Genomic DNA, 26,344 nt, shown 5'->3' with positions numbered 1-26,344 from the left:
TATGATCAAATTATATTCAAATTATAAAATAGTTTGAAGTAACAAAATTAATTTTTAAGAAAGACCCCTTCTGTGGAACAAAATACCCATGGAAGAAGTTTCAAAGACAAAGTTCGGAGCAGAGACTGAAGGAATGACCATCCAGAGACTGCCCCACTTGGGGATCTATCCCATAAACAACCACCAAACCCAGACACTATGGCAGATGCCAACAAGAGCCTGCTGACAGGAGCCTGATATAGCTATCTCCTGAGGGGCTGTCAGTGCCTGGCAAATACAGAAGTGGATGCTCACAATCATCTATTAGACAGAGTACAAGGTCCCTAATGAAGGAGCTAGAGAAAGCATTCAAGGAGCTGAAGGGATTTGAAACTCCATAGGAGGAACATCAATGTGAACTAACCAGTACCCACAGAGCTCCTTGGAACTAACCCACCAATCAAAGAAAACACATGGTGGAACTTGTGGCTCTAGCTATATGTGTAGCAGAGGATGGCCTAGTCAGTCATCAGTGGGAGGAGAGGTCCTAGGTCCTGTGAAGGTTCTATGTCCCAGTATAGGGGAATGCCAGGATCAGGAATGGCAATGGGTGGGATGAGGAGAGGGGGAGGGTGGAGGGAAAACTAGGAAAGGGGATAATATTTCAAATGTAAATAAAGAAAATATGTAATATAAAATAAAAATAAAATAAAAAGGAAGACCCCCTTCTGTTGCCCATTTTGATAAAGATGCACTCTTCTAGTTACAACCCTCTCCACTTCCTTCAGTCTGTTTTCATCTATGAAAAAACCTTCTTCTAGAAAGCTTGACCCCTCTACTTGTGACCATGGTGTCACCTCTCTTGCTGGCATGTTTTCCTCACCAAGCCCCTTGAAAACCTAGGTATTTATCCCGTCCTGCAGAATTCAGTTATTCATGGGTGTGAGGGGGACCTTGAACGTGGAAGGAAATGGGAGGAAAAGAAAGAGAGTTGGAGGACCAAGTAGATTGAACCTATCAAGGTCTCATTTATTAGGCTGAGGTGCCTTCTTTTTAAAGCATACATCTCGGGGAATATGGGAGGGGTTGAGGGAGAATTATACAAAGAACAAAGAAGTGGGCATCTGCTGACATGGGGGTGCCAGGCAGCGGGCACTCTGGATCTTATCTCTGGAACATCGATCCTCCTTGACAGCCTTGGGGGTCAGGCTGGGCTCACGCATAACTCATGTCCTTGGATGGCATGGGAACTCAGGAAGAGATAGGGAAGAGGGGACTATAATTCAGCTTTACAGCCTCAGGTGCCAAGAAAGGAATAGGGAGGAAGGGGGGTGATAACCAGCTCCTAGTACAAGGCCATTTGGCCTGTTAGGGAGATTGTGAAGGGCTCACTTTCTCACGGGATGGTCTCTGACAGGTATTGGCTACTTACACCAAGTTGACTTCCTCCAACCACAACTATCCTGCAAGCCCTGTCCATCCTAGTATCATGGCTTAAATGCTTCCAACTTTTATTCTCTTCCTCCAGATTTCTTGGGAATAAAATGTATCTCTACCTATGACCATTGCTTTCTCCCTCTTGGGTTAATTACTTGTAAACTCTCCATTGTATTGAAATTGATAGGCCTGATGAGTGTATTCTAATCTTCCTAGAGGGCCTGTTGTTGGGCAAAGTAAACACAGATGGATCATTTCTCCCTTAACTGTTGACTGTACACTGCCCTTTTAAAGTTTTTTTTAGTGTGTATTTTTTTTCCATTTTTTATTAGGTATTTCGCTCATTTACATTTGCAATGCTATACCAAAAGTCCCCCATAGCCACCCACCCCCTCTCCCCTACCCACCCACTCCCCTTTTATGGCCCTGGCGTTCCCCTGTACTGGGGCATATAAAGTTTGCGTGTCCAATGGGCCTCTCTTTCCAGTGATGGCCGACTAGGCCATCTTTTGATGCATATGCAGCTAGAGTCAAGAGCTCCGGGGTACTGGTTAGTTCATAATGTTGTTCCACCTATAGGTTTGCAGATCCCTTTAGCTTCTTTGGTACTTTCTCTAGCTCCTTCATTGGGGGCCATGTGATCCATCCAATAGCGACTGTGAGCATCCACTTCTATGTTTGCTAGGCCCAGGCATACTCTGACAAGAGACAGCTATATCAGGGTCCTTTCAGCACAATCTTGCTAGTGTATGCAATGGTGTCAGCATTTGGAAGCTGATTATGGGATGGATCCCCGGATCCCCGGATATGCTAGTGTCTACATGGTCCATCCTTTTATTTCAGCTCCAAACTTTGTCTCTGTAACTCCTTCCAAGGGTGTTTTGTTCCCACTTCTAAGGAGGGGCATAGTGTTCACACTTCAGTCTTCATTTTTCTTGAGTTTCATGTGTTTAGGAAATTGTATCTTATATCTTGGGTATCTTAGGTTTTGGGCTAATATCCACTTATCAGTGAGTACATATTGTGTGAGTTCCTTTGTGAATGTGTTACCTCACTCAGGATGATGCCCTCCAGGTCCATCCATTTGGCTAGGAATTTCATAAATTCATTCTTTTTAATAGCTGAGTAGTACTCCATTGTATAGATGTACCACATTTTCTGTATCCATTCCTCTGTTGAGGGGCATATAATAGCTTCTGGCTATTATAAATAAGGCTGCTATGAACATAGTGGATCATGTGTCCTTCTTACCAGTTGGGGCATCTTCTGGATATATGCCCAGGAGAGGTATTGCTGGATCCTCCGGTAGTACTATATCCAGTTTTCTGAGGAACCACCAGACTGATTTCCATAGTGGTTGTACAAGCCTGCAATCCCACCAACAATGGAGGAGTGTTCCTCTTTCTCCACATCCACGCCAGCATCTGCTGTCACCTGAATTTTTGATCTTAGCCATTCTGACTGGTGTGAGGTGGAATCTCAGGGTTGTTTTGATTTGCATTTCCCTGATGATTAAGGATGTTGAGCATTTTTTCAGGTGCTTCTCTGCCATTCGGTATTCCTCAGGTGAGAATTCTTTGTTCAGTTCTGAGCCCCATTTTTTAATGGGGTTATTTGATTTTCTGAAGTCCGCCTTCTTGAGTTCTTTATATATGTTGGATATTAGTCCCCTATCTGATTTAGGATAGGTAAAGATCCTTTCCCAATCTGTTGGTGGTCTTTTTGTCTTATTGACGGTCTCTTTTGCCTTGCAGAAACTTTGGAGTTTCATTAGGTCCCATTTGTCAATTCTCGATCTTACAGAGCAAGCCATTGCTGTTCTGTTCAGGAATTTTTCCCCTGTACCCATATCTTCAAGGCTTTTCCCCACTTTCTCCTCTATAAGTTTCAGTGTCTCTGGTTTTATGTGAAGTTCCTTGATCCACTTAGGTTTGACCTTAGTACAAGGAGATAAGTATGGATCGATTCGCATTCTTCTACATGATAACAACCAGTTGTGCCAGCACCAATTGTTGAAAATGCTGTCTTTCTTCCACTGGATGGTTTTAGCTCCCATGTCGAAGATCAAGTGACCATAGGTGTGTGGGTTCATCTCTGGGTCTTCAATTCTATTCCATTGGTCTACTTGTCTGTCTCTATACCAGTACCATGCAGTTTTGATCACAATTGCCCTGTAGTAAAGCTTTAGGTCAGGCATGGTGATTCCACCAGAGGTTCTTTTATCCTTGAGAAGAGTTTTTGCTATCCTAGGTTTTTTGTTATTCCAGATGAATTTGCAAATTGCTCCTTCTAATTCGTTGAAGAATTGAGTTGGAATTTTGATGGGGATTGCATTGAATCTGTAGATTGCTTTTGGCAAGATAGCCATTTTTACAATGTTGATCCTGCCAATCCATGAGCATGGGAGATCTTTCCATCTTCTGAGATCTTCTTTAATTTCTTTCTTCAGAGACTTGAAGTTTTTATCATACAGATCTTTTACTTCCTTAGTTAGAGTCACGCCGAGATATTTTATATTATTTGTGACTATTGAGAAGGGTGTTGTTTCCCTAATTTCTTTCTCAGCCTGTTTATTCTTTGTGTAGAGAAAGGCCATTGACTTGTTTGAGTTAATTTTATATCCAGCTACTTCACCAAAGCTGTTTATCAGGTTTAGGAGTTCTCTGGTGGAATTTTTAGGGTCACTTATATATACTATCATATCATCTGCAAAAAGTGATATTTTGACTTCCTCTTTTCCAATTTGTATCCCCTTGATCTCCTTTTGTTGTCGAATTGCTCTGGCTAATACTTCAAGTACTATGTTGAAAAGGTAGGGAGAAAGTGGGCAACCTTGTCTAGTCCCTGATTTTAGTGGGATTGCTTCCAGCTTCTCTCCATTTACTTTGATGTTGGCTACTGGTTTGCTGTAGATTGCTTTTATTATGTTTAGGTATGGGCCTTGAATTCCTGATCTTTCCAAAACTTTTATCATGAATGGGTGTTGGATCTTGTCAAATGCTTTTTCTGCATCTAACGAGATGATCATGTGGTTTTTGTCTTTGAGTTTGTTTATATAATGGATTACATTGATGGATTTTCGTATATTAAACCATCCCTGCATCCCTGGAATAAAACCTACTTGGTCAGGATGGATGATTTCTTTAATGTGTTCTTGGATTCGGTTAGCGAGAATTTTATTAAGGATTTTTGCATCGATATTCATAAGAGAAATTGGTCTGAAGTTCTCTATCTTTGTTGGATCTTTCTGTGGTTTAGGTATCAGAGTAATAGTGGCTTCATAAAATGAGTTGGGTAGAGTACCTTCTACTTCTATCTTGTGAAATAGTTTGTGCAGAACTGGAATTAGATCTTCTTTGAAGGTCTGATAGAACTCTGCACTAAACCCATCTGGTCCTGGGCTTTTTTTGGCTGGGAGACTATTAATAACTGCTTCTATTTCTTTAGGGGATATGGGACTGTTTAGAAGGTCAACTTGATCCTGATTCAACTTTGGTACCTGGTATCTGTCCAGAAATTTGTCCATTTCGTCCAGGTTTTCCAGTTTTGTTGAGTATAAGCTTTTGTAGAAGGATCTGATGGTGTTTTGGATTTCTTCAGGATCTGTTGTTATGTCTCCCTTTTCATTTCTGATTTTGTTGATTAGGATTTTGTCCCTTTGCCCTCTAGTGAGTCTAGCTAAGGGCTTATCTATCTTGTTGATTTTCTCAAAGAACCAACTCCTCGTTTGGTTAATTCTTTGAATAGTTCTTCTTGTTTCCACTTGGTTGATTTCACCCCTGAGTTTGATTATTTCCTGCCGTCTACTCCTCTTGGGTGAATTTGCTTCCTTTTTTTCTAGAGCTTTTAGATGTGTTGTCAAGCTGCTAGTATGTGCTCTCTCCCGTTTTTTCTTGAAGGCACTCATAGAGAAGGTCCCGTGAGGTGCTGAGAAGAAGGTATATCCTTTTGTTTTAGGATAAAATGTTCTGTAGATATCTGTCAGGTCCATTTGTTTCATAACTTCTGTTAGTTTCACTGTGTCCCTGTTTAGTTTCTGTTTCCACGATCTGTCCATTGATGAAAGTGGTGTGTTGAGGTCTCCCACTATTATTGTGTGAGGTGCAATGTGTGCTTTGAGCTTTACTAAAGTGTCTTTAATGAATGTGGCTGCCCTTGCATTTGGAGCGTAGATATTCAGAATTGAGAGTTCCTCTTGGAGGATTTTACCTTTGATGAGTATGAAGTGTCCCTCCTTGTCTTTTTTGATAACTTTGGGTTGGAAGTCGATTTTATCCGATATTAGAATGGCTACTCCAGCCTGTTTCTTCAGACCATTTGCTTGGAAAATTGTTTTCCAGCCTTTCACTCTGAGGTAGTGTCTGTCTTTTTCCCTGAGATGGGTTTCCTGTAAGCAGCAGAATGTTGGGTCCTGTTTGTGTAGCCAGTCTGTTAGTCTATGTCTTTTTATTGGGGAATTGAGTCCATTGATATTAAGAGATATTAAGGAAAGGTAATTGTTGCTTCCTGTTATTTTTGTTGTTAAAGTTGGCATTCTGTTCTTGTGGCTGTCTTCTTTTAGGTTTGTTGAGGGATTATCTTCTTGTTTTTTCTAGGGCGTGGTTCCCGTCCTTGTATTGGTTTTTTTCTGTTATTATCCTTTGAAGGGCTGGATTCGTGGAGAGATAATGGGTGAATTTAGTTTTGTCGTGGAATACTTTGGTTTCTCCATCTATGGTAATTGAGAGTTTGGCTGGGTATAGTAGCCTGGGCTGGCATTTGTGTTCTCTTAGTGTCTGTATAACATCTGTCCAGGCTCTTCTGGCTTTCATAGTCTCTGGTGAAAAAATCTGGTGTAATTCTGATAGGCTTGCCTTTATATGTTACTTGACCTTTTTCCCTTACTGCTTTTAGTATTCTATCTTTATTTAGTGCATTTGGTGTTCTGATTATTATGTGTCGGGAGGAATTTCTTTTCTGGTCCAGTCTATTTGGAGTTCTGTAGGCTTCTTGTATGTTCATGGGCATCTCTTTCTTTAGATTTGGGAAGTTTTCTTCAATAATTTTGTTGAAGATGTTTGCTGGTCCTTTGAGTTGAAAATCTTCATTCTCATCCACTCCTATTATCCGTAGGTTTGGTCTTCTCATTGTGTCCTGGATTTCCTGGATGTTTTGAGTTAGGATCTTTTTGCATTTTCCATTTTCTTTGATTGTTGTGCCGATGTTCTCTATGGAGTCTTCTGCACCTGAGATTCTCTCTTCCATCTCTTGTATTCTGTTGCTGATGCTGGCATCTATGGTTCCAGATTTCTTTCCTAGGGTTTCTATCTCCAGCGTCGCCTCACTTTGGGTTTTCTTTATTGTGTCTACTTCCCTTTTTAGGTCTAGTATGGTTTTGTTCATTTCCATCACCTGTTTGGATGTGTTTTCCTGTTTTTCTATAAGGACTTCTACCTGTTTGGTTGTGTTTTCCTGTTTTTCTTTAAGGACTTGTAACTCTTTAGCAGTGTTTTCCTGTTTTTCTTTAAGGACTTGTAACTCTTTAGCAGTGTTCTCCTGTATTTCTTTAAGTGAGTTATTGAATTCCTTCTTTATGTCCTCTACCATCATCATGAGATATGCTTTTAAATCCAGGTCTACCTTTTCAGGTGTGTTAGGGTGTCCTGGATTGGGCGAAGTGGGCGTTCTGGGTTCTGATGATGGTGAGTGGTCCTGGCTTCTGTTAGTAGGATTCTTACGTTTACCTTTCGCCATCTGGCAATCTCTGGAGTTAGTTGTTATAGTTATCTTTGTTAAGAGATTGTTCCTCTGTTGATTTTGTTACCCTCTATCAGCAGGCGTGGGAGACAAGCTCTCTTCTCTGAGTTTCAGTGGTCAGAGCAGTCTCTGTAGGCAAGCTCTCCTCTTTCAGGGAAGATGTACAGTTATCTGGTGTTTGGACCTCCTCCTGGCTGAAGGTGAAGGCCCAAAACAGGATCTTTCCCAGAAGCTGTGTTGCTTTGGCCAGGAAGGTGGCCAGTTGTCTGGAGTCGAAGATGTCGCCGCCTGAGAAGCTCTGTGGCTCTTGTCCGGAAGGAGGCCGGCCGTCTGGAGCTGAGGATGGCGCTGCCTCAGAAGCTCTGTGGCTCTTGCCGGGAAGGTGGCTGGTTGTCTGGAGCTGAAGATGGCGCCGCCCAGAAGCTCTGCAACTCTCGCCCGTCCCAGAAACGGCTGGCACTCTGTATTCCACACGGTCACCCGTGCAGCCTGCCCTCCGCGGAGTCCCGGAGCCAAGAAGGCTCCTGCCGGCGCCTGTGCCACAAACCTCTCAGGTTGGGCAGACCCCCGTGCTCTCACCAGGAAGGTGGCCGGCTGTCTGGAGCTGAAGATGGCGCCGCCTTAGTGTGTATTTATGTATGCCTGTGTGAATTTATGTGTACCACATGCTTATAAGTGTCTGTAGAAGCCAGAGGGCATTGGATCCTTTGAAACTGGAGTTAGAAGACTCTACAAGCAACTTGATGTGGGCTCTGGTCCTCTGTGAGAGCAATAACTGCTCTTAACTTCTGAGTCATCTCTTCAGCCAAAGGCCTTTCTCTTTTTGGCCTCTCCTCTATCTTAATCACATTAGGGCCAGGAGAACAAGTAAAACATCATTGTAACTAACATATAGATTGGGATTCACTAAATGTTCCTTCTCCTATCTTAATACACTTTTATTGGAGACTTAATAATTCACATTGTTGACAGTTGCCTTTGTGATGATAGTTTAGTAGTTAAAGTAGAAACTGTTTAGCTTACTAAATTTGCAACCTTTAACAACTAGCCTTTAAACAATTTTTTTTTATTTCAATTATGTCAATTTGTGAGTGTGTCTATGTGCTAGAATGCACACCTGTGTGCAGGTGCCTATGGAGGTCACAAGACTATGTTGGATCCCCTGGAGCTGGAGTTAGTTGTGAGCTACCTGATGTGAGTGCTGGAAACCAGACTCAGGTGGGCAAGAACAGCAAATAAACACACTTAACCACTGAGTCATCTCTCCAGTCCCATAACTGCCATTTTAGAGAAAAACTTTGCTGATTCCAATATACATGGTCTAGACAATCTAGATCTAGACTGAAAACCGAGTGGTAGCATCAAGAGATGGTTACAAGATGCAGTAAGGAGATATGAATTATAAGCTAAAAGGGGTGCAGTAAGGAACTACAAAAATTGAAATGATACCTAGAGTTCTCAGGTATGATAAACATGTAAGTGACACTATCTCAAGCAAGGGATGGTACAGAGGCAAGGGTCTAGATGTGGAGGGGATGGAAGGAGAGGGGTGATGTGCTTTTCTTCGGGATATGCCATGTTTGGGGATGCTTAGATTATACCCAATAGAAATGCTACCTGACTTAACGCCCAGGAGGAAATTCTGAGCTAAAAAGAAAATTCTGGAACGGCTTATGTGCCAGAACAAGACAATAAAGCCTGGACTGTGCAAGGCAAGGCATGCCATTTCAAAGTCTCCCCATACAGGCATTTTTCCTCACTACAGACTGAATTGCGCAGTTTCACATATTACTTTTTCTTCACACTTTGTAGTTTACCATGTACAGTTGACCTCAGTATTCTTCGACTTGTTTACATTTGTTTCTTCCACTGTGACACTCCTGGTGCTTACTGAACATTTGCAGAATACTATCAGTGACCAAAACAGATGGAAGCTGAGTTCCTGTCCTAGAGGCTCCTTCCTCTTTAGTTGGCCTGAAGGACTGTCCCATGCATCCAGTTCCTCGGCCTCTGCCCATGTTGCTCCTACATGGGAAGGACAGCTCTCTGTGTGTCAGAATGAAAGCGTCCTTTCTTATACATAAAATAAAACTGGCTTTACTCGGATTTTGCTGCATATTTACTGAGGAGAAAACTGGTCTTATTTTTTTCAGTGCTGATAAATGAATGCTAAAGGTTTTGTTTTTACCAACCTAAGAACACACACAGGCTGCACCTAGGCCTCCCCGAATATATGGAGGAGATGAGCAACTTGATCGTCATGTGGGTCCCAAACAACTGGAACAGGGGCTGTTCCAAAAGCTGTTGCCTGTCTGTGGGATATGTTTTTCTAGCTGGGCTGCCTTGTCTGGCCTCAGTGGGAGAGGAAGCACCTTGCCTTGAAAAGACTTAAAGTGCCAGGGTGGGAGGATACCCATGAAGGGCCCCACCCTCTCAGAGGAGAAGTTGGGGGGAACATGGGGTAAGGATTGTGGGAGGGAGTGACTGGCAGAGGAAGTGAGCTAAATATAAAAAAAAAAAAATTAAGAGGACTCTACACGATGCAGGCACCCTAGCACAGCCAGGTCCTTGACATCACTGGTGAGTGGAATTCAACATCAGTTTCAAAAAACCCAGAGGGTCTTGTCCTAGCAGCAACAGGGTCAAAGGACAAAAGCAGACACAAGCACACCCAGAATCTTGGGATCACACAGGAGAGCACGTGGTCAGCAAAAGCAAAGAGCTTCATGGACAAGGTCCCTTCAGGCCATCATCCTCCGTCAGGAGACAGAGCTGAGATCCAGACCCCTGGACACCATCCCTGCCAGAGGAGAGTCAGCCTCCAGGGAGGGCTCTAACCCCAGTAATCAAAAGGTGGAGCTGAGCTCCAGACTTCTGGACACCTGCCCTGCAAGAGGAGAGCTTGCCTGCAGAGAATGTTCTGACCACTGAGACATCGGAAAGAGTTGGTCTCCCAGGAGTGCTGACAGAGGCTAAAGAATCACAGGAGGAACAAGCTCCAGCCAGAAACAGCTTGAACATTAACACCAGAAATTAACAGATGGTGAAAGGCAAATGTAAGAATATTACTAACAGAAACCAGGACCACTGGGCATCATCAGAAGCCAGTAGGCCCACACAGTGAGTCCTAGATATCCCAACACACCCAAAAAGCAAGATTCAGATCTAAAAATCAGATCTCATGATGTTGGTAGATAATTTTAAGAAGGAAATTAATAACTCACTTAAAGAAATACAGGAGAACACTGCTAAACAGGTAGAAGCCCTAAAAGAGGAAACACAAAAATCCCTTAAAGAATTACAGGAAAACACAACCAAACAGGTGATGGAATTGAACAAAACCATCCAAGATCTAAAAATGAAAGTAGAAACAATGAAGAAAACCCAAAGGGAGACAACTCTGGAGATAGAAACACTAGGAAAGACGGGTGTGGTGGCACACGCCTTTAATCCCAGCACTCTGGAGGCAGAGGCAGGAGGATTTCTGAGTTCGAGGCCAGCCTGGTCTACAAAGTGAGCTCCAGGACAGCCAGGGCTATACAGAGAAACCCTGTCTCGAAAAAAACCAAAACCAAAACAAAAAACCAACAACAACAAAAAAAGAAAAAAAGAAACACTAGGAAAGGAATCAGGAAACATAGATGTGAGCAGCAACAACAGAATACAAGAGATGGAACAGAAAATCTCAGGTGCAGAAGATTCCATAAAGAACTTGGTCACAACAATCAAAGAAAATGCAAAATGCAAAAAGAACCTAACTCAAAACATCCAGGAAATCCAGGACACAATGAGAAGACCAAACCTAAAAATAATAGGTAGAGATGAGAATGAAGATTTACAACTTAAAGGGCCAGTAAATATCTTCAACAAAATGATAGAAGAAAACTTCCCTAACCTAAAGAAAGAGATGCTTATGAACATACAAGAAGCCTACAGAACTCCAAATAGACTGGACCAGAAAAGAAATTCCTCCCAACACATAATAATCAGAACAACAAATGCACTAAATAAAGATAGAATATTAAAAGCAGTAAGGGAAAAAGATCAAGTAACATATAAAGTCAGGTCTATCAGAATTACACCAGACTTTTCACCAGAGACTATGAAAGCCAGAAGATTCTGGAAAGATATTATACAGACACTAAGAGAACTCAAATGCCAGCCCAGGCTCCTATACCCAGCCAAACTTTCAATTACCATAGATGGAGAAACCAAAGAAACGACAAAACTAAGGATGTTCATACCACAGCAGAGGTTAATCGACAAGCACCTTAAATGCACAGGTGTAAATTAGGATGGTTAAACTGTAGTTTTATCTTACATAGAAAACATTTAAATGGAAGCTAATGACAGCTGGTGAAATGTGAGTCTGCAATTCAGTCATTCACAAACCATCTACATGAAGCAATGTAACTGCAAGATCACTTTTAGTGTGCACAGAGCTGTATACTTCGCCTATCTAGAACAATCTGAAATTAAGACTCTGGGATTTTTTTGTTGCTGTTACCTAAGCAATCAAATATAGTTAGGTGGAAAAGTGAGTTACAAAAAGTCATGTTGGTTTTGTAACTATTGAACTTTCAAGTGTGTTGTTCCCTGAGTTATGAAATAAGCTAATGAAAATAAGATGCTTCTACTGACTACAAAACTTCCTTAACATGAATACCAAATTTTACTTACAAAAGGGAAAAGACTGACGTCAGTAGAAAAAGAGAAATCAGCCTGTAAAAGGGCAAGGATCAGATGGAGTCCTTCTGTAAGTATTGTTATTTCATAGTTCCCATGGAGATGAATACAGAAAAGCATGAGAAGAATGAGTGATACAGAGCCACTGGCCACCCAGATAAGACTGGCAAACACTGGGATAAAAATACTTTTAAGTTTTATAAGGTGACTGGGCTACTTCAAAGTACTCTTCTAGGGGCACTCAGTACCTCTGGTGCTTTCCTAACTTGAACTTTTAAGATTCAGAGGCCATCGTAACGGGGAACACAATTAAACAAAAAATAAAATAAAGACTTCTCTGTTCAACACAACACATATTGAATGGATAATGTGTACTACTTTAACTGAAGTATATAATATTTATTACATATGTAATTAAGTAGTGATTATAGATGAGCTCACTTTTATTGACTTATGAATACATCAGATGTAAATGAGTATGTTTTCTTAGGGTTTCCTATTAATTCTTTTTTGTCTGTGAATACAAAAATGTAAATTCCTGATGAGCAAAAGTAATCCCTAATGCTCTAACGATGCTGACAATTTCCAAAATTATAGGCAGAGTGAGAGGATTTATCAGAATTAAGAAGACAAATTTCATAAAGACCGAAGTCATTTTAAAAAGTAAATACAGTATTTTCACATTAAAATGGGAGCAGTGAAACTACAAACCGTGAATTATGTTCATCAACTATAACAAGGAGCATAAATTAAATTAAAATTAACATTCTTTGTAGCCTCCTCCAGCCTTCAGCAGGCTGGTTCAGACCTTGCTGCCACTGAGAAGAAGACAACCTGGGGTGGAGCCTTCTGACCTAGATGGCTTTATTGTTCTGTTACCTGATACTGCTCTTCTCCAAGATGCTGCTACCTGCTAAGAGGCTGAACCTGCCTTCCTGAGAAATTCCTGGGACAGCGAGCAACTGGCAACTGACACCTTACTGCCAAACTAGTGCTGTCAGTCTAATTGCTTACAGGCTGGCAACAGGCATCAAGAGTAGATCAATGGGAGATGAGATTTCCCCATTTATAAGCACAGACTGCTAGTAAACATTGGGCCTTGATCAGAATTCTGTCTTGGTCTCGTTTCTTCTCTCACTGTTTCCTCGCTTACAGCTCCAGCCTCCCACTCAGGAACCTGGTTCGTGTGGCCGCAGGTGGCTACAATTCTAGGTATGAGAAGGCGAATAACAAATATCCCTTGCAGATTCTGAAGAGGAGCCACCTTTGATATTGGCCCCACTATAACCACCCACTGCTGGGAAAATGATGAGGGGATATTGTGAACTTAGACTAAAGAGTCTGTTTCTACCTTAGAATTAAGTTTTTAGAAGAACTTAAAAATAGACAAAATAAAATTACAAAGATGTTCATAAAACAATAAAAACTAATAAATAGTTGATTTATATTTATTTATCTCGGAATGAGAGAGTGGGGAAGTGGAAAAAGTGTCAGGTAAGACATCAGCTGTAAATTGGTAAACTCTAGGAGCCGAGCAATCATCACACCTTTCTACCTATAATATTATCCCTCTGTATGAACTTTTTTTAATCAATAAATACTTTTAAGTCATCTCAGGGCCACAGTGTATGACAAATCAATTATGTTTTAGGTGCTTCAGTAAAATGCTCTCCCTCATCTGTGACGATGATAGTAGTGACCCAACAAACATGAAAACACTTGCTGTTACAAGTAGTCACCTTGAGTCACCCTGTCTCACTGTGCTCCTCTGCAGGATGACTCTGCATTTAAGAGGTTCATGGAGAAAAGCCGAATGCTTCCTTGAAAGATAACCAGCCTTTACCAGGCTCTACCAGCCTTTACCAGCCTTTACCTGCATTTATCAAGACTAAACCCAAAATGCTATTCAAATTCAAGGCAGAATGATTTTTTTAATGATGTGTGTGACAACAATTTTACACACACACAGTGAGTACACTTACTTTGACCAAGATGTGAAGGCTTCTGAGAAAGTATATGGCCACTGACATCTAAAACATACTGAGTGCTAAAGTCAGCAGCAGCTGTCCTTGTAACTACCACCTGGAAACAACAAACCAAAACAAAAATGTGTATGGCAATCTAACAGAATGCTCTCTCTCACCCTCCTTTATCTTTCACCCTTTGAAATGGGATCGTACTGTGTACTTTAGACTAGCCTCAAACTCATGATCTTCCTGCCTCCTTCTGAATCCTGGATCAAACGAATGTATAACTCACTACAACATTTATCTATGGCAACCAAGATAATTTTCACAAAGCCAGCATGGTAAGCCATGCCTACAACTCTAGCACATGGAAGTCTGAGGCAGGAGAACTGCAATGAGATCTAGACCAGATTGGGTCTCAGAGTAGAGACCTTGTCTAAGTAACTAAGTAAGTAAATAAATAAATAATCACATACTTACTCAATATTGAAAAGGATATTGCTTGGCAATTCCTTTATTTTATTGTAATGAAATGGTGTGTGTGTGTGTGTGTGTGTGAGAGAGAGAGAGAGAGAGAGAGAGAGAGAGAGAGAGAGAGAGAGAGAGAGAGAGAGAGAGAGATTATGTACACACACATGTTCGGGTGTAGACCAGAGGCTTCAGATAGATCCCCTGTTAGCTGTAGCTGCAGTGGGTTGAGAATCTCCATGTGGGTGCCTGAAACTGAACTCGGGTTCCCTGGGCTGAGGCTCTTGTCCATTGCTCAATCAATTAGTCTGGATACTTCTCTGGTAGTGTTTTTTGGAATTACACTTTGAAACAACAGAACAGCCTGTCATTTTTTTATGGTGAAAATGAGCTTGTATTTGAGCATTTTAATTAAAACACAACCAGTATACCTCAAATGGCCATTTGTATTATATGCTTTACAAGTGTAAAAATAAATATTTTAATTATACCATGCAGAATCTTTTTAAAAATAATTTCCACTAATGTATGGAAAATGAATAATCAGTATCATTTTCTTTTCCTTATATATTTTATATAAAACATTTATAGTTTATTAAAAACAATTATAGTTTCAACTAGTAAATATATACACAAATATTTAAAGGTTTTTTTTTTCAAAAAAAAATTTTAAACGTGTAAGTATAAATTTCTCATTGAAGTGTGGACACTATGCCCCTCCTTAGATTTGGGAACAAAACACCCATGGAAGGAGTTACAGAGACGGAGTTTGGAGCTGAGATGAAAGGATGGACCATGTAGAGACTGCCATAGCCAGGGATCCACCCCATAATCAGCATCCAAACGCTGACACCATTGCATACACTAGCAAGATTTTATTGAAAGGACGCAGATGTAGCTGTCTCTTGTGAGACTATGCCGGGGCCCAGCAAACACAGAAGTGGATGCTCACAGTCAGCTAATGGATGGATCATAGGGCTCCCAATGGAGGAGCTAGAGAAAGTAGCCAAGGAGCTAAAGGGATCTGCAACCCTATAGGTGGAACAACATTATGAGCTAACCAGTACCCCGGAGCTCTTGACTCTAGCTGCATATATATCAAAAGATGGCCTAGTCGGCCATCACTGGAAAGAGAGGCCCATTGGACTTGCAAACTTTATATGCCCCAGTACAGGGGAATACCAGGGCCAAAAAGGGGGAGTGGGTGGGCAGGGGAGTGGGGGTGGGTGGATATGGGGGACTTTTGGTATAGCATTGGAAATGTAAATGAGTTAAATACCTAATAAAAATGGAAAAAAAAAAGAAAGACAATAAAACATATAATAAAATAACTGACATTTAAAAAAAAAGTAAAAAAAAAAAAAATTTCTCATTGAAGTCAGCATTAAGCATATGATCATAGGAAAACGCTCCATTAGAGCACTAAAATATTTCCTTATGATGTCAGCTGTGGAATAAAAGTTTAAGAATCCCACACTTTTCTGAACCATCCACATTCTATTTACCAACCTGTGATACTGGCAGGAGACACTGCCTCAATGAAACTGAAAATTAAAACCAGACAAGATGCACTGGTGTAGAGTAGGGATGATGTCAGGGAAAGAAAGGTGGACTAAACGAGAGCAATCCTGTGATAAGTGGTGATCCAAAGTTAGGAGTTATCTCTTCTGACTATCAGTGGACTCAGCACAAGTTGGAATCTACAAAAATCCAGCTGTATTGCTGAAACTTATCTAAGTCCAGGTAGAGGTCTATATTTCATAGCTCTATCATCTGTCCTCAGTAGACTTATTGGTGGCATATGCACTATGAAACACATGGGTACTACGTGTGGGTACCCTTACCATCCTCACCACACTTCCCCTCCATGTTTGTGTGTGTGTGTGTGTGTGCATGTGTGTGGGGGGAGGTGGGAGAGAGAGGGAGGGAGGGAGGGAGAGAGAGAGAGAGAGAGAGAGAGAGAGAGAGAGAGAGAGAGAGAGAGAGAGAGAGAGAGAGAGAGTGTGTTTTGCAAATTGTAACTTATATCTTGGGTATTCTAAGTTTCTGGGCTAATATCCACTTATCAGTGAGTACATATCATTTGAGCTCTTTTGTGATTGGGTTACCTCATTCAGGATAATGCCCTCCAGGTCCAACCATTTGCCTAGTAATTTCATAAATTCATTCTTTTTAATAGCTGAGTACTACTCCATTGTGTAAATGTACCACATTTTTTTTGTATTTGTATCCATTCCTCTGTTGAGGGGTATCTGGATTCTTTCCAGCTTCTGGCTATTATAAATAAGGAAAAGCCTACAGCACTTGGTATTCCCAGGCGGTCTCCCATCCAAGTCCTAACCAGGCCCGACCCTGCTTAGCTTCAGAGATCAGATGAGATCGGGTGCATTCAGGGTGGTATGGCCATAGACCAAAGTTTTATATTCTCAAACAAATGGCATTATCTTTATTTGCTAGATTTTCTTAGTCATTTTGGGGGGCTTTTAAAGTTGCTGCTAGTATTTTGATAGTGTTCTACCATTATGTAATTTTTACATCATACTAGCATATAGTTTCAGGTCTCACTAGACAATCCTAATTCTACTACATTTCTGTTTGGCTCCAACATACCACTTAACTAGCCAAATTTTAACATGCTTGTTGGAGGTCACCAATGTTACTTGTACAATGCTGTCACCATAAGGATTTTGGTGTATACCACACTGCATTCAATCAGCTGTGATTGTGCTTAGAAATACTATAGTAACGAGATGTAGTGTGAACATTTTCCATTAACAGTAAGTCAGTGGCTTCAATGTGATTATGGTCCTGCAAGGTGATACTTACTAAAATATCTAAATATTTTGTTGTTGTATCTGAATCATTTTTTTTAATTTATTAAGCTGGAAGTGATGAAGTGCTGTTGTTTCCATTGTCAACAATGGTGTGTCATTTTATATATGTTCCTAATGCTCACGGAACTCTCCCAAAATCAAGTTATTCAGAAAGTGTGTGGTGTGTTTTCATTGTCTGTCTCATAACACTGAATCTTCATTGGTACTTTAAAGAGGCCAGAATAAAGTCATAATTAAGAACATTAAGTTTATTTAAGCCAAAGCAAAATTTAAACGGTAAAATGTGTTTTATTCAATCTAACAAGAAGTTGCAAGAGATGATGCCACATTCAGATTATGAGTTTAGTTGACACAGCAGTGCCACACCCCGTCCAATCCAGTGTTCCTTGGGTTGGTCAGAGGGAAGAATCATGGCAATCACGAAATTTGTGGAGTGGCCAGTGGTGGAGAGTGTACCCCTCCTCTCGCTTGTCTTATACAGTGGAGCAACATAACTTGGTCGTTTGGGTATGTCTGACTTTTTGCATGGCTTTAGCCACATCTGGAAGAAAGCACAAACACCTCTAAGTCAGAGCCATTAACCGTCATGTACTTTAGCTACTGTGATAGTTCCAGAGTAAGGTTATGTCTAAAACCTATGCCCTACATAGATTGTATTTTTTGTCAACAGTGAAATGATTGTTTGAATATAAAGATGCCCAACAATCTCAGAACCAGTATACAAAGAGAAAACAGTTTGCCTCTGTTAGAAACATAGTGCCCACTCCTGTATGCTTTCGATATTATTTGGTTTAATTGGACTAGCCTTGGAAATGTTACCATTTTTACTCTTTTTCTACAAAGAAAGTATTCTTAATGAACTTAATTATAACACATACTTAGTTGTGGTTTCTTAACAGGTTGTATGCAAAATGTTTTTACAGTAAACAGTTACTTTATACAATACTGCATTGTGCCATAATAAAGACTAGTTGCTTAAAAACATATTACCCAACTGTTCATCACCTCTTCCATGGGGGTGATTTCTGGTGCTTTTAGTAACAAAACAAAATTCTATATATTTACCAAAGAGAGATGCTACTATTTATACTCAGAATCATATGACTTATTTATTTAAAACCAATACATTCTGGCAACAGTTATGTTACTTGAATCACCTCCCCATTGTGGATGGATAATATGCATATGTGCTGTGTTTAACAGCTGTCGGCCAGACAAGGGGGTTCAATAGAGGCACCTAGCAATTTACCTGCTCCTCTACAAGAACTAAACCAAGCCTGTAGAGTTGAATGACTTTGGGAAACACTGGAATTTAGTTATCAGAATACAAAAACATTGTAGAATGAAGACCTGGGATAGCAGCAAGTCAAGAGAAGCTGCCCACCTGCCACCCAGTTTCATAGCTTTGGGAAGGGCTCACTTCCAGCAAATGTCCCGCACGTACCCTGTTAAGTTACCAGGTACTTCCAAGTATACAGCCTAAGAGGTAAGGCCTGCCTGAATTCAGTCCATATAGGTTGGCTTAACCCCTCCAGAAGATCTCTAAGGCACTATAGTCAGTAGTCACCCTAAGAAGAGGCCTTACTGACTGGATTTTTACTAAGGGTCAAACACCTTCACACAGTCTCATCGCAAACCTTGCAGCTGTTCTCTACCATCCTGGCTTAGCAGGAGATGTGCTCAACAGGCTGAGATTACTACTACATGGTGATGAACAGGTGCAATGTAGAGGGAGCCAAAGGTGCCCTCCACAAGAACCTGGGTATAAATGAGCCTGCCTGTGATAGGATCCCTGGTGTCACATGATTCCTCAAAGCAAGGGTAAGAAATATTCCACCGCCTCCAGCCTATATTGTGTCTGCCAATCCACAATCCTCTGGCTGCATCACTGCCCCAGAGGCACTGTCCTGGCAAGTCTCAACAAACAAGTCAGTGCTACAATGGCAGTTCAAATGAAATGGAGAGAATAATGTACCTACAGCAGCCCTCAGTGTACACAGCCAACAGTATAGCTAAGAACTGTCAGACACATATTCCTGCTCTTCTTCCAGGGAGAGCCCTGGGAGAGCGGTTTTGCCTGACCTTGGCCATGACCCACTGACACTCAATTATTGCTGCTATTGCCATCACACATTTTATCTATTACATATATACATAATAGTATTACATATTACTGTTGCTAGAACAATCTGGAAGAAAAGCTCCAGGAGCCATAGAAATACATCATCTGTCCCCAGGAATGCACAGGCAAGGGACCTACCTGTAGTAGTAGATAGCTACTGGGTAGACATACCCAAAGTAGTAGCAAAAAAATAAACTACCCTACTGCACCTGTCCTGGGCCCCTGCATCAGTTGCCTCACATTTATGTGGTCACAAACTGCTCACAAAGAAAGGTGAGTATTACAGGGGGTGGGAGGAATTCTGACTCCTGTTGCTCCCTGTGAAGCAACTGTACTTGTAGAGTGTGTCTAATCAAAAGAGTGCATAGACCCTTCACTGTTGTTGAGCAGCCAAGACTAGAGCCCATTCAAATAACAGCCAGTATCAACAGTACTTGAAAAGCCCCACCAATGGATGAAAACCAGTATTCCCATTACCAGAGGAGCTATATAGGGAGCACTCTATCACTCTGCTACCTACTGCATTAATGCCAAACTGTTAATGTCCCTCTCATGGGCAATCCATAGACAGAAGGTCTGACACTCTTGAAAGTATGTGCTCTGCCAAAACTTAACTAGAATCAAAGAAGCTACAAGGACATTGTAACATTGTACTGTAATACACAGCGGAAAGTGAATTCAGCATAGCAAAGTGAACTAACACCCTGATACACATCTTTAAAAGAAAGTCATATTCTAAGAAGTCTATCTCATATAAGAGACAATCCACTTCACTAGATGCACAGATTTCAACATATACACAAGAAGTTTCAAATATTTTAAAATAATATTATCCTAAAAAATAACTCCCTAGTGACAGATACCAAAGATACTGAGGTTGATGAAATACCTGATAGATTCTAAAGAATGATTGTGGAAAAGTTTAGTAATTTGTCTGGGGGCTGGAGGTGGGGTTTAGGAGAGTTGCTACAGTGTTTTCTTAGCATGCATAAAGCCCTGGGTTCAATTCTCAATACTACACAGATCCAGGCATGGTGGCAATAGACCTGTAACTCTAACATTTGGAAAATGAATGTAGGAGGCTCAGGAATTCAAGGTCACCCTCAATATGGAGTTCATGTTCACTTTGAGCTTTATGAAACCCTGTATCACACAAAGAAAATCTCAATAACAAATGAGATTCAAGAAGATACACACACACACAAACAAACAAACAAATTAGGAAGACAATACAGATATGAATGAGGAACTTATCAAACACAGAAAGAAAGATTGCTGTGAGTTCAAGGCCAGTCTGGGCTACACAGTAAGAGTCTCTCTCGAAAGTTAAAATGTAAGTCTCCAAATCAGACTAGCTTAAGCAGTTATATTAAGAATATTGAGCCGGGTGTGGTGGCACACGCCTTTAATCCCAGCACTTGGGAGGCAGACACAGGCGGATTTCTGAGTTTGAGGCCAGCCTGGTCTGCAGTGAGTTCCAGGACAGCCAGAGCTATACAGAGAAACCCAGTCTCAAAAAACAAAACAGAGAGAGAGAGAGAGAGAGAGAGAGAGAGAGAGAGAGAGAGAGAGAGAGAGAGAGAGAGAGAATATTGATTTTTGGGCTGGTGAAATGGCTCATCTGTTAAGAGCACTGACTGTTCTTCCGGAGGTCATGAATTCAAATCCCAGCAACCACATGGTGGCTCACAACCATCCTTAATGAGAAACAAATAAAAACCTATGGGCCAGAGCGAGCAGAGCCCCAGAAAGAGTGGGAGAAAGGGAAGAGGGAAAAATGGAAAAAAAGAGAGAGAGAGAGAAAAGAGAGATCAAGGCAGAATGAAAAGACTACAGATTTTTGTTGCACTAGTAAAAGATCAAATGTCTGCAAAATTGTTATAGTTGAAGGGAAAAAAAAAAGACTAAGGACAGAGAAAAATCTGTTCCATAGAATAAGAGCAGATGTGTGTATAGGTGGGAGGTCTTAGATTCTGACATTGCACACTACACATTACAGTCAACATGCAAAAGTACAGTACAAACTAGGTACGGAGGCAGGGCATGTGTTATGCACGTCATGTATTCATCTATGCATGCCCAGAGGTGTCAAAAAATGTGAGACATCTTCCTCTATCATGTTCTACCATGGTTTTGAAACAGAGTCTGTTTGACTTTGTTTGACTTTGAAGCTCAGTGATGGCTGGCCAGCAAGTTCCAGGATCTGTCTGTCTCCATTTCCTAACATGGTTGCAGGTGTGTGATGTGCCTGTGGTTTTACATAGGTAATCATATGTGAACTTTGGTTTTCTTGCTATTACAGCTTACCCATGAAGCTGTGTCATCTCCCAGAAATAGTTTTAAAACTTTCAAGCGGGAAATCACAAAATCACACTGAAGGGCAGCCCTGGTGAACATCTAAAAGTTCTCAGCAGAAACCCTTCAGACCAGGACATGGGATAACATATTTGAGTTTGGAAAGAAAATGACTGCTACTCAAGCTACCTATATCCAGCAAAGCTGTCCTGTAGAATTATCAGAACATGGTCCAAGAATGGAGTCCTGTAAGAAGAATTCTGAGTGTTTGTGAAAAAACTCCAAGAAAATCAGACAAGAATTGTTATTTGTTTGTATGCCTCTATAGGTAAACATGTTTTTTGCCATGTGGGGCTTGCCCTTGTGATTGTAAATTTTACTAGTGTGACTCTTCTTAACCCTCAGAGTATAAATTGCTCTGAATAAAGTTGCCTTTTGCATAAGATTTTAGTTCACCTCATTTATCAGCTATATTCTCCCTGGTCCCACTTTCATTAGAGCACTAAACAAAAGTGAAAATAGTCCAAAAAGATCTTCCAAAATAAATAAAAAATACACACCATTTATAACCACAAAACCAACCTTACTAAAGATGCTTTTAAGAGAACTCCATATCCAGAAGTAAACAAACAGAAACTATCATCATGAGCACATAAAGTGTAAGTTCCACAGAAAGAGTAGGCACACAGTGAGAAAGCTAAAACATCAAAGTATTGATACAATAAATCATCAAGCAATTGAGATAAATACAAATTAGGCAGCAAGAATTAATCAATGCCCTAAACTGAAGAAAACAGGCATACCATACCTTTCATAACTTGGAATGACCATGCCCTTAATTCTTTAGTTAACTGATAAAAAATTTTAGATGAATTTAAAAGACAGCATTTTCAACAAATGGTACTGGCACAACTGGTGGTTATCATGTAGAAGAATGCGAATCGATCCACTCCTATCTCCTTGTACTAAGGTCAAATCTAAGTGGATCAAGGAACTCCACATAAAACCATTCACCATTCATCTTAAAGACAGTGAAAATTATAGAGGAGAAAGTGGGGAAAAGCCTCAAAGATATGGGCACAGGGGGAAAATTCCTGAATAGAACAGCTATGGCTTGTGCTGTAAGATTGAGACTTGACAAATGGGACCTCATAAAATTGCAAAGCTTCTGCAAGGCAAAAGACACCGTCAATAAGACAAAAAAACACTGACATATTGGGAAAGGATCTTTACATATCCTAAATCAGATAAAAGACTAATATCCAATATATATAAAGAACTCAAGAAGGTGGACTCCAGAAAATCAAATAACCCCACTAAAAAATGGGGCTCAGAGCTGAACAAAGAATTCTCACCTGAGAAATACCGAATGGCTGAAAAGTACCTGGAACAATGTTCAGCATCCTTAACCATCAGGGAAATGCAAATCAAAACAACCCTGAGATTGTACCTCACACTAGTCAGAATGGCTAAGATCAAAAATTCAGGTGACAGCAGATGCTGGCGAGGATGTGGGGAAAGAGGAACACTCCTCCATTGTTCGTGGGATTGCAAGCTTGTGCAACCACTCTGGAAATCAGTCTGGCGGTTCCTCAGAAAATTGGACATAGTACTACCTGAGGATACCGCAATACCTCTCCTGGGCATATATCCAGAAGATGTTCCAACCAGTAAGAAGGACACATACTCCACTATGTTCATAGCAGCCTTATTTATAATAGCCAGAAGCTGGAAAGAACCCAGATGCCCCTCAACAGAGGAATGGATACAGAAATTGTGGTACATCTACACAATGGAGTACTACTCAGCTATTAAAAAGAATGAATTTATGAAATTCCTAGGCAAATGGATGGACCTGGAGGGCATCATCCTGAGTGAGGTAACCCAATCACAAAGGAACTCACACAATATGTACTCACTGATAAGTGGATATTAGTCCAGAAACTTAGGATACCCAAGATATAAGATACAATTTGTAAAACACATGAAACTCAAGAAGAACGAAGACAAAAGTGTGGACACTTTGCCCCTTAGAATTGGGAACAAAACACCCATAGACGGAGTTACAGAGATAAAGTTTGGAGCTGAGACAAAAGGATGGACCATCTACAGACTGCCATACCCGGGAATCCATCCCATAATCAGCTTCCAAACGCTGACACCATTGTATACACTAGCAAGATTTTGCTGAAAGGACCCAGATATAGCTGTCTCTTGTGAGGCTATGCTGGTGCCTGGCAAACACAGAAGTGGATGCTCACAGTCAGCTCTTGGATGGAACACAGGGCCTCCAACAGAGGAGCTAGAGAAAGTACCCAAGGAGCTAAAGGGATCTGCAACCCTATAGGTGGAAAAACAATATGAACTAACCAGTACCCCCCGGAGCTCTTGTCTCTAGCTGCATATGTATCAGAAGATGGCCTAGTCTGCCATCAGTGGAAAGAGAGGCCCATTGGTTTTGCAAACTTTATATGCCTAAGTACAGGGGAACACAAGGGCCAAGAAGTGTGAGTCGGGGGAGGAGTAGGAGGGCATGGGGGACTTTTGGTATAGCACTGGAAATGTAAATGAAGAAAATACCTAAAAACACAACACAAAACAAAACAAAACAAAACAAAAAAACAGACCCAAAGTACACTGCCCACAAGAAACTTAGTTCAACCACAAAGACACACAGACTGGCATGAAAGAGTAGAAAATGATATCCCAAACAAATGTAATCCAAACCCCAGAATGAGTAGTTACATATAACAAAGTATACTTTAAGACTAAGAAAATAAGAGTCAAAGATCACTACATAACAATCAAGGAATCAATTCATCAAGAAGATATATTGTTTGTAAATAGTTATTCATGTGATATCAGTTATCAATTTTATAAAACAATACTACTAGATAAAAATGGAGAATGGGCTCCAACATAATAGCAGGGGATGTCAGTACCTCATGCCCACCAATGAACTGTCATCCAAATGATGCATCTACACAGAAAGATCAAAGTTAATCCACACGGTAGGTAAATGGATTCTTTACTTACAGTACATTGTACCCAAACACTCTAGAAATATGAAAGGCCATGTGATGTGCATCTGCACAGTGTTACTACACAGCTTTTTTGCTCCCATTTAATTTAGTGCACAACAATCTATTTTCTCACCTTACCCCTGTTCCCCCTAGCTTTAATTACACCTTGGTCTTTGTTCTTTCATTTCCTCTTTATGTTTCTTCTCTATTTTTAAAGTCCTTGGTGATTTAATACACTGTATACTGAGTTTGTTATTTATGCTCCTCCACTCCCCTCCAGTGCCCCTTCTCATCTCTCTGCACTTTTCTCTGGTGAAGCCTTTCTTTCCAACCAGCCCCTCTTCCTATATGTTCATACTTTTCCACCCACTGAGTTTGTGATGGCTTATATGAGCATGAGTAGTAAATCACTTACTGAAAAAGGGACAACTTATCAGTGGCTACACCACTGAAAAGAAAGACTCTCTCTGAGCCATTTATTGCTGTCTCAAGTACCTAAGCCCAAGTGATCAGGAATTCTAATTTAAAATTTTTCTTCATTTTTGTATATTGTTAGGGAGTGCTTTCTTCTCTCTTCTTTTCATGCGTGTTATATATTTGTCCAATACTTATTCACGTATGTGTGGGTATACATGTATGTACAGGGATACATGTGTCTATGTGTGTGTGTATGCCTGAGGTTAATGTCTGGAATCTCAATTACACTTTCAGTTAATTTTCTGAAATAGGATCTGTCAATCAAACATAAAGTTCACTGATGTACTGATGTTAATTCTTCTGGAACTAGAAACATCCTATTCCTGTGGGAGCCCAGATGACCCAGAATAGCCAATGAAACCTGAAGCAAAAGCAGCAGTCTGCAGTCTCCCAATTCTCATTTGGGAGGAATGCTCCAAAAGCATGGTAAGGAAAGCATCATGGTGTTTACATACGGATGGCACAGCACATGAAAACAGAATGGAAAACCCATAGAGGCACCCATTCCTGTGCTGACAACTAACCTGACCATAGCATCAAACTATATCTCAAAGAAAGATGGCTTCTTTAGAAACACCATTTTCTTAACAAAAGTTAGTGCAGTCTCTATAAAATAGTAGAGGTTTCACAAAAGAAGTAAAATAGGCTAACATATGATCCAGCTAGACCACTATTCTTAGGTATATATCCAAAGTAAATCAAGTCAACATGAAAAAAAATTGAATACCTAAGTTTGTTGCAACACTATGTTGATAGATGATTGATAGATATCCATACATATACGTATGTACATACATACATACATACATACATACATAAATACATACATAGATGCCATAAAGAATTACAAAATCATTCACATCAAGGTAATTGCTAGAACCAGAGAATATCAATTTAAATAAAATCAGCAAGATGTGGACAGAGACAGAGAGAGAGGGGGAGAGAGAGAGAGGAGGAAGAAGAGGAAGAAGAGGAAGAAGAGGAAGAAGAAGAAGAAGAAGAAGAAGAAGAGGAGGAGGAGGAGGAGGAGGAGGAGGAGGGGGGGGGGAGGGAGGGGAGGGGAGGGGAGGGGAGGGGAGGGGAGAGGAGAGGAGAGAGTGAGTCGCTATCGTATGCAGAAGCTTAAGAAACAGAAAGGAAACTGAATGACAGACAGTAGAAGAGTTGAATAGAGATCAGAGAGAGTGCCACTGGGAAAGGGAACCAGAGTAGAAGAGAAGCAGATGGACACGTCAAAGCACAATGTATAGATGTATGGACACATCACAGTGAATCCTATTATCTGCATGATGTGTGCTATTAATTATAATTTCCCCCAGC

At 40.7% G+C, this 26,344-nt stretch overlaps 1 protein-coding gene and 1 non-coding gene across 22 annotated transcripts in view; both read right to left on the bottom strand.

The window, feature by feature from the left end:
- Positions 1-16,565: 16,565 nt before the first annotated feature.
- On the bottom strand, positions 16,566-16,684 carry n-R5s211. Its single transcript, XR_003949163.1, has one exon. It is a non-coding gene; the product is annotated as a 5S ribosomal RNA (ribosomal RNA).
- A 645-nt stretch (positions 16,685-17,329) lies between these two features.
- Dnah7b (dynein, axonemal, heavy chain 7B) overlaps positions 17,330-26,344 on the bottom strand; it is a 307,481-nt gene continuing 298,466 nt past the window's right edge. For 20 of the 21 annotated variants that reach the window (XR_373250.4, XM_011238490.3, XM_011238488.3 and 17 more), the window contains one exon: positions 17,330-17,648. Coding sequence is in view for 20 of the 21 variants with exons in the window: in XM_011238490.3 (XP_011236792.1) it covers positions 17,442-17,648 (207 nt within the window). In the remaining variant the exon portion in view is untranslated. The remainder of the gene's footprint in view (positions 17,649-26,344) is intronic. The other variant, NM_001368717.1, reaches the window with a different exon arrangement.

Source organism: Mus musculus, chromosome 1 (genome assembly GCF_000001635.26).
Source record: "Mus musculus strain C57BL/6J chromosome 1, GRCm38.p6 C57BL/6J".
Lineage (NCBI taxonomy): Eukaryota > Metazoa > Chordata > Mammalia > Rodentia > Muridae > Mus > Mus musculus.
This window is presented reverse-complemented; position numbering and strand designations above follow the sequence as displayed.